The sequence below is a fragment of the Rhineura floridana genome, chromosome 19 (assembly GCF_030035675.1).
Source record: "Rhineura floridana isolate rRhiFlo1 chromosome 19, rRhiFlo1.hap2, whole genome shotgun sequence".
In the NCBI taxonomy this organism is placed as follows: domain Eukaryota; kingdom Metazoa; phylum Chordata; class Lepidosauria; order Squamata; family Rhineuridae; genus Rhineura; species Rhineura floridana.
This window is the reverse complement of record NC_084498.1, coordinates 19639214-19653183: the sequence shown is the minus strand read 5'-3', so window position 1 is coordinate 19653183 and position 13970 is coordinate 19639214. Positions and strand designations below refer to the sequence as shown.

General features: G+C 45.0%; 2 protein-coding genes across 3 annotated transcripts; one reads left to right on the top strand and one right to left on the bottom strand.

Annotated features, from left to right (window-relative positions):
• Positions 1 to 1418: 1418 nt before the first annotated feature.
• On the top strand, positions 1419 to 7183 carry MRPL40 (mitochondrial ribosomal protein L40). Its single transcript, XM_061603086.1, has 4 exons — positions 1419 to 1649; positions 2683 to 2766; positions 3900 to 4055; positions 6475 to 7183. Exons 1-4 carry the CDS (start codon positions 1579 to 1581, stop codon positions 6782 to 6784), a joined length of 621 nt encoding a protein of 206 aa, XP_061459070.1. The 5' UTR covers positions 1419 to 1578; the 3' UTR covers positions 6785 to 7183.
• A 1252-nt stretch (positions 7184 to 8435) lies between these two features.
• Positions 8436 to 11708, bottom strand: C19H22orf39 (chromosome 19 C22orf39 homolog). 2 transcript variants are annotated; one of them, XM_061603083.1, is made up of 3 exons: positions 11620 to 11708; positions 9802 to 10044; positions 8436 to 8702 (listed from the first exon to the last, which is right to left on the bottom strand). In XM_061603083.1, the coding sequence occupies exons 1-3, from the start codon at positions 11641 to 11643 to the stop codon at positions 8577 to 8579; spliced, it is 393 nt and encodes a 130-aa protein (XP_061459067.1). In that variant the 5' UTR covers positions 11644 to 11708; the 3' UTR covers positions 8436 to 8576. The 2 variants fall into 2 exon arrangements, with proteins under 2 accessions (XP_061459067.1, XP_061459069.1); XM_061603085.1 differs by having other exon boundaries at positions 9802 to 9969.
• Positions 11709 to 13970: the final 2262 nt, after the last annotated feature.

Here is a 13970-nt window from a genome sequence, read left to right as displayed (position 1 = left end):
TGGTAAACCCCCTCTGAATACCATTTACCATGAAAACCCTATTCACAGGGTCACCATAAGTTGGGATTGACTTGAAGGCAGTCCATTTCCTTCCTCCTGAAGGGGACCGGGGTGGCAAACACATCAAAAATAAATAAATAACATTCTAAAATCAGTTCAAATATTCTGAAAACTCAGCAGTGTTATCTCAGCAGTGATCTGAGAGTTACCAGGAGCATTATCTTTCAGTCATCAAATGGCTGGGTAAACACAAATGTTTTTAACTTCCTCCTGAAAGTCAATAATGAGGGAGACTGACATATCGGGGAGGGCATTCTACACATGGGGAACTGCCATGGAAAGGCCCTGCCATGGGTCAATGTCAAGTGGGCATTCCCCGGTGGCAGCATCACCAACAAGCCTCACCTGTAGGCTCCAAGTTGGTTGATACTGGGCAATGTGCTCTTTTAGGTACAGTAGGGCCCCACTCATATGGCAGGTTACGTTCCAGACCTCCGCCTAAAAGCGAAACCTGCTGAAAAGCGGAACTCTGTCAATAAAATGGCACCTGACACCCAAAAAACACTGTAAAAGTTGAACAAGCGCCATATGAGTGGGGCCTTACTCTAATTGAAAACCACCGTATTAGCGGAACGCCAAAAAGTGGGCTGCCAAAAAGCGGGCCCCTACTGTATTTAGGGATTAATATGCTAATACTAACACCTTGAATTGGTCCCAGTAGCTCACTGACAGCCGCTGGTTTCTTTACCTTCTTCTAAGTTTTGCCATTATGACATACTCATGCAACTTTGATTGCCATTCAGCAATTGTCAGAATTGTAGACTGTCTTCGATATTTGCATAACAAAGCCTGGTGGCAACAATAATATACGGCATTAACTCTGAAACTCTCTGAAATGTGCAGTTATGGGTTTTTTTGTTTTAATGACAGTAAAAATAAAGTCAATCAGCACCATCTTAGTGGCAGGTGTCCTCCCCTTCAATCTTCACTAAAACACTTTAAAAAAAATCTGGTTACTCCAGCAACTGTATGATTGCAATCCTTATGTACCCTTTCCAGGGAGCTAATCCCGTTGAACTCAGTGGAACATAGTTTTAAGTAAATATGCATGACATTGTCCTATAAACGTTGAAAAATACGATTACGTTCCATTCTTAAAAGTATTTCAAGGGAATTGCTCTAGGATGCAATACTATACACACCTATCTGGGAGTAAGTCAGCAGAGTTTATCTTCTGAGTAGATACACCTAGTATAGCAACACTGTTAGGGCTGGGCTGTTACTGTGCTTAGAACTGCAACCTTGGATTTCTGTGATTAGATATCCCCAAATGCTGGGTAGCTTAGAAAGAACGGAAGACAACCGTAGAGATAAAGCACTTTTAATGAGATTAATGGAGACAACTCCCAACAGAGTCGCTTCTCTGCCGGAACCTTTGCGTTAGGGCTCGCGAATGGGAAGGAGGTCAATCGTGAGAGGACCATTGTGCACTGCCGGAACTGTCCCTTTCGGAAAGAAGAGGTTTGCTGTGCTGCTCCGCTTGCGGAGGTTATCCGGACTAAAGAATACAGGAGAGGCATGCTGGCCCAGGTGGCTGCTTTTGGGGGGCTGAGCCTGCTTCGCAGAGGGGCAGGAAGTTCTCTGCTTAGGTAGGTGGCAGGGAAAAGCGGCTGGATCCTCCCTCCCCGCCTTCTTTCAGCTATGAAAAGGAACACGTTTTCTCGTATATATGCTGTAAAAACTGGCTGTAAAAACGCCAGAGACTTGCCTTTTAGGATCAGACCAAGGATCCATGCAGACTAGCATCCTTTCCACATAATTGACCTGGCAAGAGAATGGTGGCCAAAGCCTCTTATTTGCCACTCAGTAGAGAAGACTGCACCTGAGAATGGAGTTTATATATATATATATATAATTGTCTGGATCAGTGCTATGTACTGACTGTTCCAAAATGTTTAGTTGCTCAACAGACTCGTTCTCAACAACGTGGAGAGACTTTACGTCTTTTGTTAATCAGGAAGATGGTGAGACACAAGTCCCAGCCAGGTACACACAGATATGGGACTCAGAAAAGGTCTGTTCAAATTTGTAACAGCAGTCCAGAATGGGAGAGGCTACGTTTAAGGATAGCCCCCCAGGATGACCTAAATGTCAGAGAAATGTCACAAAAATGTAATATAGAAACCTTTCTCCTCACCTGTACCTCGGATTTCATATTAGCATGCATTGTTATACATAGCTATATTTGTTAGATGTGTTTATGCTGTATGTGTTATTTTAGAATATTACTTGTTTTGTATAATAAAAGTGTTTTTAAAAAGTTAGGTTGCTCCTGGGACATTGCCATGCACCTGAAAATGGGCAAATGTTGAGCTGTTAACTCCACCCCCTGCAGTCCTGTACAGAACTATGAAAGCTGCAAGAAGACCTCAGCGGCCCAGTTCACAATCTTCTATGTCCCCACTTCAATAAGTTGGTTGGAAATGTTAGACATCCTTTTTATTTCTGGGTCCAATTGCAAAAGTGAAGAAGAGTTTCCAGTTAGTTATATTTCTGGAAGTTGCCCACAGTAGAGGTACTGTGGCCACAAAGAAGACACAGAACAGGCAAATCTAGATTTAAATTAACCTTAATTATTGGGTGGTATATAAATACTGTAAATAAATGCTACTTCTTCCTCAGTTCTCAGTTACTCTGGAATGTTCATTGTCGAGCGAACCATTGGCAGTCTTCACTTCTTGGACTGAGGACAGCGCTACCCATGAGGTAAAATACAGATCATTTTCTGGCTTATAGGAAGATACACAACAACCTTGTGATGTAGGTTAGGCTGACAGTGAGTGGGACTGGCCTAGGGTCACCAGCAAGCTTTAGCTGAGTGAGGATTTGAATCCAGGTCTACATAGTCCTAGTCTGACATTCTTATCTGGGATAGCCAATGTGGTGCCATCCAGATGTTGCTGGACTACTGCAACTCCCATCATCCTTCCTTGATCATTGGCTAAGCTGGCTGGGGCTGAAGGGAGCTGGAGTCCAACAATATCTAGAGGGCACCACTTTGGCTTCCCTGCTCTAACCACTATACATCCCTGGCTCTCAGTACGTACCCTGAGATTGGCCTCCAGTGACCTATACCACTGTTCTTCAACCTTGGGTCCCCAGATGTTGTTTGACTATGACTCCCATCAACCCCAGCCATCTTAGCCTATGGCCAAGGATGATGAGAGTTGTAGTCTAACAACATCTGCAGACCTAAAGTTGAAAAACAGTGACCTATACTTCTGAGTATGGAAGTTGTTCTATAGTTCATACAATACTTGTTTTAAAAGTGATCCTACCAATTAGATTGGGAAAGTGTAACCTGGCCAAGGTAATCTATTAAGCTTTATGGCTGAGTGAGGATTTGAACTGATTTCAAGTTACGGTTTCTAAGGCTAAAATCTTAGGCACGCTTATCTGTGAGCAAGCCCAGCTGAATGCCATGGGACTTGCATCCAAGTAAACATGCTCAGGAGTGTGCTGAGAAGTAAAGTTGTGTGGTTCACAGATGGTGCAGTAAAACAGGGATGGCGAACCGGTTGGCCCTCCATATATACTTGGACTCAACTCTCATCAGTCTCAGCCAGCATAGCTAGTGGTCAGGGATGATGGGAGTTGTTGTCCAATGTCTGGAGGGCCCCAGGTTTCATCATTCCTGCAAGGTAAGGTATAGTGTTCTATCTGCGTTTTAGGACCATCAAAGTAATTGCTTGGAAGCATTATTGGTGCATAACATTAAGCTGCCCTGAGTGATAATACTACAAATAAATCTTTTCAGATTTCTGTATGGAAGACTTTGGAAGTGTCAAATATTGTGTGCCTTTAATTTTGCTGATAAGAACTCTTTTCCTCTCCGTTAGAGCAGAGCCGAAGAAGAAGAAGAAGGTAGACCCAAAGAGAGAAATAGCCCAGAGGGATCGGATGAAGAAGAAGATAAAAAAAATGGAAAAAGTTGGTCAAGAACTGATTCCCATTGAAGATTTTATAACACCAGTCAGATTCATGGATGAAACAAGGTAATCACCAGAGATGTTTGCGCAGGATCCTGTGTGGCTGCAAGATTTTTTGCATAGTTTGCAAACCAGACTTTTCAGTGTTTTGCCCTCCGTGAGGGAAGTAATCAGAATTACTTCCCTTATTTAGGAATAATACTGAAAATCTGGTTTGCAAACCATGCAAAATATATTGCAGCAATACAGTAGGAGATCAAATGCAAATATGTATTGCTGAACACTAAAGTCAGGACCATTCAGTCCATGGTATTCCCCGATCTCTATGTATGGATGTGAAAGTTGGACAGTGAAAAAAGAGGGTAAGAGAAAAATCAACTCATTTGAAATGTGGTGTTGGAGGAGAGCTTTGCAGATACCATGGACTGCAAAAAAGACAAATAATTGGGTGTTCAAACAAATTAAACCAGAACTATCACTAGAAGCTAAAATGATGACACTGAGGTTATCATACTTTGGACACATTATGAGAATACATGATTCACTAGAAAATACAATAATGCTGGGAAAAACAGAAGGGAGTAGAAAAAGAGGAAGGCCAAACAAGAGATGGATTGATTGCATAAAGGAAGCCACAGATCTGAACTTACAAGATCTGAACAGGGTGGTTCATGACAGATGCTATTGGAGGTTGCTGATTCATAGTGTTGACATAAGTCGTAATTGACTTGAAGGCACATAACAACAAACAGTAGGAGTACTTGATTTAGTTCTGCCAAAAAAACAAAACTTTGTATGTGCACGTGAGAAAGAGACAGACAGAATAGGGCCTGTTTATACATTGACTGCACTTGGACAATCATATACCATCTTAATAAGCTGAGTATCCACAAGCCTTTTGCCTGCGGGTGCAGCCCCTTCTGTCCTCCGCTTGCAAGACCCTGTTTGTGGTATGTCTCGATGAAATGCAGCAGTCTCCAACTAACCATGGGCCTTGGGCTCCTGCTGGGAGGAAGGGTGGGATATAAATCTAATAAACAAATAAGTAAATAAATTTCATCCAGAATAGAGAAATATGGTTACTGGCTTTGAAACAAACCAGAATTTTAAATCATGGTTTGAAGGTTTAAGATTCTGACTTGCTCTAAAGCCGGTGACCAGATTTTCCTAGTTTGGGTAAAACAGAAAACGATGGGTAATTAGAGACTGATTTCATTGAGGTTGTGCCGCAAAGGGGCAAAAGCTTTGTCAGTATTTCAGATTATTAATCTTGGATATGGTTGTCCAGATGAAGCCAATATTAACCTGAGACTACTGCCTCCGAGTTGGCTTCAGCTTTAGTAGCACGTTGACAGAGTACATCAGAGGTGAAATTGCACTGAGTTTCAACAATCATCGTAAAATCAGTAGCTATTTTCATGTGAAAGTAGGGTGATTATCTTATAAGGATGTTGCCTGATCTTTAGACCTCCCTGAATGATTTTAGAGGTGGTGCCACTCCGCCACCCTCCCTGGGAGGGCATTGAAATGGAAATGGACTGCCTCCAAGTTGATTCCGACTTATGGCAACCCTACGAATAGGGCTTTCATGGTAAGTGGTATTCAGAGGGGGTTTACCATTGCCTTCCTCTGAGGCTGAGAGGCAGTGACTGGCCCAAGGACACCCAGTGAGCTTCATGGCTGTGTGGGGATTTGAACCCTGGTCTCCCAGGTCGTAGTCCAACTACGTAGTCTAACCTTGATATTTTACGATACTAAATAGTATGTGGTTAAGGGAAGGAACCTGGCACTTTGTGAGAAAAGCAAGCTGTTTGGTGTGGCTGATCTTTAGACCTCCCTGAATGGTTTTAAAGGTGGTGCACCTCTGCCACCCCCCTGGAGGGCAGTACCCACCCACCCTGATAATTTAGCATTGTGTACACTTCCTAGCAGTGGCTCTCCAAGGCACTCAGACAGGGATGTTGGAGATGCCTGGGATTGAAACAGGAACCTTCTGCATGCAAACAAGTGTTTTACCACTAAACGACAGCCCTTCTCCACAAATTCCTTGTTCATGACATGATGTTCTTGCTTCAGGATTACAGTCTTGTTATAATAATGCCTTGAATTTGTACAGTGTAAATAACTTGATGCCCCATAGTTACACTGATTAACCAAAAGGGATAATTTCTTTGCCTGTAACGAGTGAAATGCTGACATTGCTCGGCTTTAGCAACAGAACCTTTAAATAATACCACAATAAAGGCTAGAACCCAGAGCTTTGATGCGGCATACTGAAAGTTTTAGCTATGCAAACGCACTTCAAAAATTCATTTCCTCTTTTGGAAGGATCCACTAAGTTATTTTGGAATAAGTAATTGTATCTCTTGTGGTTTCATCTCCCGATTTAAAACAAGGATAGCAGCTCAGGAATACGTGGAGGTTTTGTAAAAACCTGCTGTACAATTGGCCCTCAGTACATAGTGTTGTTTTATTTTCCTGTTAGGGTGCGAGCCACCTCTCCGCTGTCCTTCGAAGAAAGCGACAGGCGAGCGCTGCTTCTCAAGAAGTGGTCTTCGTACAAGCAAAAGCAGCACAAGGCAGAAATGGATACAATCAAATCCCTTGTGTACGCCCGGGAGGAGGCATTAAAAGAACTGCGCCTGGAATCTGAGGAACTGTATCAGGCAGCCGTTCAGCGAGATGATGGGCTGCTCCCTTTTGAGAGGCAGGAGCCTATGCACTCACCACCGCTGCCTAAATACGAAGCTCCCGAAGGGAAATGCATTGACATCACTAAAGTATATACACAATGATTTGGAAAGGTTGCCAAGGAACTGCTGGAAGATGCTCCATTCAGTAAACGCAGTCACAGCAGTATGAACAATGTCTGGCCATTTGTTGTGAGAAGCTAATAGAAAAAAACCACGCAAGACCAACCAACCTTTTTCTGCCCTGCAGACACGCCATACATTTAAAAAACATTCCCCCATCCCAAGGATCCTGGGAACTGTATTTTATTAAGGGTGTTGTAGCTCAGCGAGAGATAAGTTAGTTCCCAGGATCCTTTTGACGGTGGTGGAGATATGCTTTGAGTGTATGCGCAACCTTAGAATAGGCCCAGGTATGTTCTAAACACCCACCATCTTTTGTACAAACACCCACCATACTTCTTTTTGTACAAAGAGTATGCAACATAAACACCATTTGAAAGATGGCTTTTCACCATTTTCTTTCTCTGATTAGTAGCTAACCCCGGGGAAAGACTGTGGTAGAGCCTCTGCCTTGCCTGCAGAAGGTCCCAGGTTCAATCCCTGGTGTCTCCAGGTAGTGCTGGGAGAGATCCCTGCCTGAAACCATGGAGAGCCCCAGCCAGTCAGTGTAGACAATACTGAGCTAGACAGGCCAATGGTCTGACTCCGTATAAGGCAGCTACCTACGTTCCTGTGGCTCTCCAGGAGTTGCTGGACTACAGCTCCCATCACACCCAATGGTTGGTCATGCTGGCTAGGGCTGATGAGAGCTGGAGTCCAACATCATCTGGCGGGCCACTGGTTAGCTATCTCTACTCTGTGAGCACCAGCTTGAGCAGAATTTGCTACTAGATCTGTACTCTAACTAAAGCTAAAAGGAGGAGAAGAAGGGAAGGGAGGTGCTTTCTTGCTTCTCGGAGAAAACCATTTGGAGCCAGGCATTGTCCCTCCCTGAGTGGGTGTGGCTGTAAGTAAATGAATGTAAGAACTTGCGCTTTTAGGCCAGATCCACGCCATACATTTAACAAGCACATCCAACACGCATTTAAATCACATGGCTTTCCCTAAAGAATCCTGAGAGCTGCAGTTCCCCCCCTCACAGGGCTACAAATTCCCAGCATGCTCAAATTACAATTCCTGTGATTCTTTGGGGGAAGTCATGTGCTTTAAATGTGTGTGGGATGTGCTTCTAATGCAGCTTTTCCCAACCAGTGTGCCTCCAGATGTTGTTGGACCACAACTCCCATCAGCCTCAGCCAGCATTGCCAATGGTCAGGAAAGATGGGAATTGTGGTCCAACAACATCTGGAGGCACACTGGTTGGGAAAGGCTGTTCTAATGTATGGTGTGGATTTGCCCTTGTATGTATCTCCACCTGTTCTGTGAGATAGTTGTTGCCAAAAAAAGCTACTAGCCATAAGAGGCAAATGAAGCGTCCACACTCAGAGGCAATATCCGGACTAGCAGCTGCGGACACGTTACTGGGATACTGTTTTTGACATAAATGTAAATGTACTGCCTTCAAGTCAATTCCAACTTATGGCGACCCTCTGAATAGGGTTTTCGTGAGGCTGAGAGGCAGTGACTGGCCCAAGGTCACCCAGTGAGCTTCATGGCTGTGTGGGGATTCGAACCCTGGTCTCCCAGGTCACAGTCCAACACCTTAACTACTACACCACACTGACTCGTTTTTAACATACCACTGAATAAAAGGTTCGGAACAGAATGTTGTTGTTTTTAAAATCCAACACAACTACAGTGAGGTATATGATTGCTGGAAGCATGGATTCGTGGCTGGGAACTGTTTTAGGATTGCATTGCCCGGAAGTCCCACATCTAGTGTTCCAGGGCCTCGTCACTTTGGTTTGTCTTCAGGAAGAGGCATATACCAGTCCATGGGAGGGCTTTTTCTCAAGTTCCACACAGGGGCATACTTTCGTTTCTCCATAACCCGCTCTCTTTCACTCTTACATAGGGAGTCCTGGAAAAAACAGAACCAATAACAATTACTATTAGTTATACAACACTGAACAAGGTGCTATACAGGATATGAGGTCTCAGGTTTGAACTCTGGCATCTCCAGGGAGATCTGGGAACAACTGAAACCTGAAGAGCTGCTACCAGTCAGTGTAGACAGTACTGAACTAGACGGACCAATGGTCTGCGTTGGTAAAAGGCAGCGTCCTAGGCAGGGCTGTGGAGTCGGGGAGTTGGAAGCAATTTTGGGTGGAGTCGGAGTCGGTAGAAATGTACCGACTCCAACTTCAAAATAAATTTTGATTGACAATTTTTTTAAAATATTAATTCAAAACGTCAAAGAAGCTTCCCATGAAGTCAGCTGTAGTTGAGCATTTCACCATAACTCAAGATGGAAAATATCTTGTGTGTCAGTGTATGACACAGGACCGAGATGAAGACAAATGCTGCGATGCCAAGATCAGCGCATATTCAGGCTGCGATAAAAATGCTCCTACGAGAGCTTCCAATTTAAAAAGGCATTTACAGCCCTTTTCAGGGCTGTGGAGTTGGAAGCAATTTGGGGTGGAGTCGGAGAGTAGAAAAATAGAGTTGAAGTCGAAGGTTTGGCGTACCAACTCCACAGCCCTGGTCCTAGGCAGCCCTGCAGGTGAGGGGCCATAGCTCAGCAGTAGAGCATCTGCTTTGCATGCAGAAGGTCCCAGGTGCAATCCCTGGCACCTCCAGATAGGTTTATGGAAGACTTGTCCGAAACCCCAGAGAGCTGCTGCCAGTCTCTAAATGTAGAGCAGGGGTGGGCAAATGGTAGATGCGATCTACTAGTTAGATAGCTGGGTGATCTGCAGTAGACCAGCAAGGGGTTCTGACTCCCAATAGCAAGAATTTCCCCCATGTTTATATATATATTTTTGTTACTGGTTTTATACTTGTAAACCGCTGAGAAGACACCTTGGCAATGAAGCGGCACATCAATAAATCATAATAAAAAAACAAGACAACGCTGAGCTAGCTGGGTACACCAATGGTCTGACACGGTAAAAGGCAGCTTCCCGTGAACTGATTTTTCCCATTTTCACAAATCCTTGCGTTGCCGTTCAGCATACCTTAGCTGCGGGATTTTTCGTTTTCTCCCACTCCCTGCAGTTCTCGTAATCTCTTTTCCACTGCCTGCAGGAAGGCGCCTCCCCATACGTGTAGTAATAATGAAACAGGTTCAGGATACTCTTGCAGTGTTTCCATTCGGACCAGTAATCGTCGCATGCTCGCGGGGGCTGCCAAACAAATACGGAAAAATGCGGATGGCACAAAATGAACCACTCATCCACAGGAGAAAGAAAAAGCAGGATCTGCAATTAAACGTTTCAGTGTGAAGGGCTCTTGTGTTCAGTTGTTACTATTAATATTATTTATTAGATTTATTAATCGCTTAATACCCAAAGGTTCCCAAAGACATGAGCACAAGAGCACTCTCCCCTTCTGCATTTCGCAGCAACTTGGTATCAGAGCTTGGAAAAGTTACTTTTTTGAACGACAACTCCCATCAGCCCCAGTCAGCATGGCCACTGGATTGGGCTGATGGGAGTTCTAGTTCAAAAAAGTAACTTTTCCAAGCTCTGCTTGGTATTCAGAAGCATAACGCCTCCGACAACGGAGGTAGAACACAGCCACTGTGGATACGTCCACAGCTTTATCCTCCACGAATTTGTCTAATCTTCTTTTAAAGCCGTCCAAGTTGGTGGCCATCAGTGCTTCCTGTGCGAGTGAATGCCATAGTTTAACTATGTGCTGTGTGAAGAAATCCTTTCTTTTGCCTGTCCTGAATCTTCCGACATCCACCTTCATTGGATGTCCACGAGTTCTAGTGTTGTGTGCGAGAGAAAAACTTTTGTTTATCCGCTTCCTCCTTGCCATGCATAATTTTATACATTTCTATCGTGTCGCATCTGACTCGCCTTTTCTCTAAACTAAAAAGCCCCAAATGCTGCAACCTTTCCTCATAGGTGAGTGGGGCTCCATTCCTTTGATCATTTTGGTTGCACTCTTCTAAACCTTTTCCAACTCTGCAATATCCTTTTTGAGGTGAGGCGACCAAAACTGTACACAGTATTCCAAATATTATATAACGGCATTATGATAGCCAGCAGTTTTATTTTCAATACCGTCAAGGACAATGAGAGTTGTAGTCCCCACAACATCTGGAGGGCACCATGTTGGCTAACTCTGCCCTTGCGGACTAGCCAGGGAAGATGTTCAGCTGGGTTTGCCACCCCATCCCCGGCCTACTTAGTAGGTTTAGGATTGCAGCCTCAGGCAGGGGTCCCACAGATGTTGCTGGACTCCCAACTCCCATCATCCCTGACCAATGCTGACTGGGGCTGATGGGAGTTGGACTCCAATAAGATCTGGAGGGCACCATCTTGGCTACCTCTGCCTTAAAATCGAATCGCTTCAGTATGGCATAAGCCAGCCTTCGCCAATCTAGTGCCCTCCAGATGTTATGAACTACAACTCACATCAGTCTCAGGCCGGACAACAGTTCTAGTCCAGAATATCTGGAGGGCATCAGTTGGTTGGCGAAGGCTGGCATAAGCTTTCCTGACCCGACTGATGAAGGCACCCCACTCTACTTTATGCCACAAAATAATCGGTCTTTGAAGGCTGCATACACACCATACATTTAAAGCACATTCCCCCCCCCCCAAAAAAAGAAATCCTGGGAACTGTAATTTGTTGAGGATGCTGGGAATGGCAGCTCAGTGAGGGGCCCTACAGTTCCCAGGATTATTTGGGGAGGGGAGATGAGCTTTCAATTTATGATGTGTACGCAGGTGCCGAAAGGCGCTTTATTGTTTTTGACACGGAAGGTTAACATCACTGTCCTTGGTGGGTTTTCATACAACAGGGTTCCTAACCGCTCTTACCCTCCAGGCACCGCTGTCAGCCATGCTGCTCCCTCCACTCCCCACCACGCCTACGTAGGGGCGGAGCTTTATGGCGCATGGTCCCAGCCAGAATGGCCATCCGGAATGCGCCTGCGCGAGGCGCAGTCTCAAGGGAGCGAAAGGCAAAGAGTTACAGTCGCAGTGCTTCGCTAAACGTGACTTCCGGTTCCCGATTGCAGTGGATAGACCCCCCCATGTGGGGGGTAAGAGTGGTGTTTAGGAAGCTATTAAACAAACAAGCCCCCTTTCTTTGAAGTGCTTTGAAATGATCGTTTTCTGTACCAAAAAAGAGGAGCGGGAGGTGACTTTCGGGACTTGGCCACCTGTTCCTTGTTTAATAACACCAGTGCTAAAATATAGCAGTGCAGAGTGCTCTGTCCTCTCCAGGGTACCAGGCAGCTATGCCTTCTTCCAGGATACTCCATTTCTTTCTATATCAGCCATGTCCATTTCCAGGATACTCCATTTCTTTCTCTCATTCTCTCTCTCTCTGTCATTCTGTATGAATACACTGAACACTTCTGTGTCCCAAGTGATAAATGCAGCCATGTAAATAAATTATCTCCATGAGATCTCAGGAGACAGCACCCACACATACATCGCACCCACATTCCGGTACTTTTTGTAAACATAGTCAGCAATCCCTGTCCACTGAGCATACTCAGTGCTAATTGAGCTGTTCCTCCCACCCCTTCCCCTAAATACAGTTTTTATGTATTTCTGAACACATTGGAGCTCCCTTAATTAATAACTCTCTGTTGAATATGGTGCCATTTCAACTGCACAGAACCGTAGAGTTGGAAGGGGCCTATTGGGCCATCGAGTCAACCCCGCTGCTCAGTGCATAAGAGCAGCTCAGAATACCCCATGCTCTTATAAGCACTCTTATACCACTTTTAACAGTCATGGAGAATCCTGGGAACTGTAGTTTTGTCAGGGGGGCTGGGGATTGTAGGCCTGGAACAGGTGCAGGGAACCTTGGGTCCTGCTGATGTTGCTGAACAACAATGCCCATCAGGCCAGGGAACCATGGCTAATGGCAAGGGATGATGGGAGATGTAGTTCAGCAACATCAGGAGGGCCAAAGTTTCCCCACATCTGGTCTGAGATCAAGACCCTTAATAAACTAGTTCCCAGAATTCTTGGGGAGAAGGGAAGCCATGACTGTTAAAAGTGACAAAAATTGCTTTAAATGTATGGTGTGGATATGACCATGGAACAGGTGTCTAGTCCTCCCCCCCAGTCATTCAACAGAGGGAAAGTGTGGTGCAGCGACCAGCTTGTTGGACTAGGGCTATGTACACATCTAAAGCATGCTCCCCCTCCAAGAATCCTGGGGACTGTAGTCCCCCTCCCAGAATTCCAATTCCTAGCACCCTTAACAAATTGCAGTTCCCAGGATTCTTGGGGGAAATGTGCTCTAAACACATGCAACCTAGGACTAGGGAGGCTCACTTTCAAATCTCCCTTGGGCATAAAGCTCCTTGGGCCAGTCTCGTCTTCCAGCCTAACCTACCTCACAAGACTGTTGGGAGGAAAGAAAAGAAGGGGAGAACCACGTCCACAACTTTTGAGCTCCTTGGAGGAAAGGCAGGGCACAAATGTAAAAAATAAAGGATATAAATGTAATAAAATTAATTATGTGTGCGTGTGTATGTGTACGCACAAGTCTTTTCTCTTTAAGAAAGGTCTTCTCCCATCTAACAATGACTTCTCTTTAGTTGCCCAACATACTGAAACGTAGTCATTTCCTCAACCATCAGAAGGTTCCTGGGAATCCCAAGTGGGGAGAGGGCTCTTGCGCTCAAGTCCTGTTTGTGCGCTTCCCAGAGGCATCTGATTGGCCACTGTCAAAACAGGATGCTGGACTAGATGGGCCACTGGCCTGATCCAACGGGGCTTTTCTTATGTAACCAGGACAACATTAAGAAAACCGTCTCTTAACCATCTATTCCGCATGCATGTAAGCCACTAATCTTACACCACCTCGTCCTGACCAAGGTGGTAATCCTGCATCTGAGCCATACTACTTCAAACTACATGTCAGGGCGTGCATGGGTGAACATTACGAATGAAGGTAAGAGTCATTCATACCCATTGCCCCACCCACTTTTGTCTCTGGCCCCGCCCACCATTGATATGTGACCCCTGGAAGACTTCCTAACCCTGCCCTAAAGTGTAATGGACCCATGAAAAGGCTGTTTTCCAAGTGTGGAACGTTATAGGAAATCACAGGAACCTAGGAAGATGCATTATACCGAGTCAGATCACTAGTTCATCTAGCTCAATACTGCCCGCAGTGACTGGCAGCGTCTCTCCCAGCCTAACCT

What these genes read in the sequence shown, in the direction of transcription:
- C19H22orf39 (XM_061603083.1), bottom strand. Translation starts at nt 11,643, where the DNA reads ATGGCTGACAGCGGTGCCTGGAGG. An exon ending in CTGACAGCGGTGCCTGGAGG is followed by an intron (nt 10,045 to 11,619) that starts GTAAGAGCGGTT and finishes GTTTAATTGCAG; the next exon opens with ATCCTGCTTTTTCTTTCTCC. An exon ending in CGAAAAATCCCGCAGCTAAG is followed by an intron (nt 8,703 to 9,801) that starts GTATGCTGAACG and finishes TGTTTTTTCCAG; the next exon opens with GACTCCCTATGTAAGAGTGA.
- MRPL40 (XM_061603086.1), top strand. Translation starts at nt 1,579, where the DNA reads ATGCTGGCCCAGGTGGCTGCTTTTGGGGGGCTGAGCCTGCTTCGCAGA. An exon ending in GCAGGAAGTTCTCTGCTTAG is followed by an intron (nt 1,650 to 2,682) that starts GTAGGTGGCAGG and finishes CTTCTTCCTCAG; the next exon opens with TTCTCAGTTACTCTGGAATG. An exon ending in AGATTCATGGATGAAACAAG is followed by an intron (nt 4,056 to 6,474) that starts GTAATCACCAGA and finishes TTTTCCTGTTAG; the next exon opens with GGTGCGAGCCACCTCTCCGC.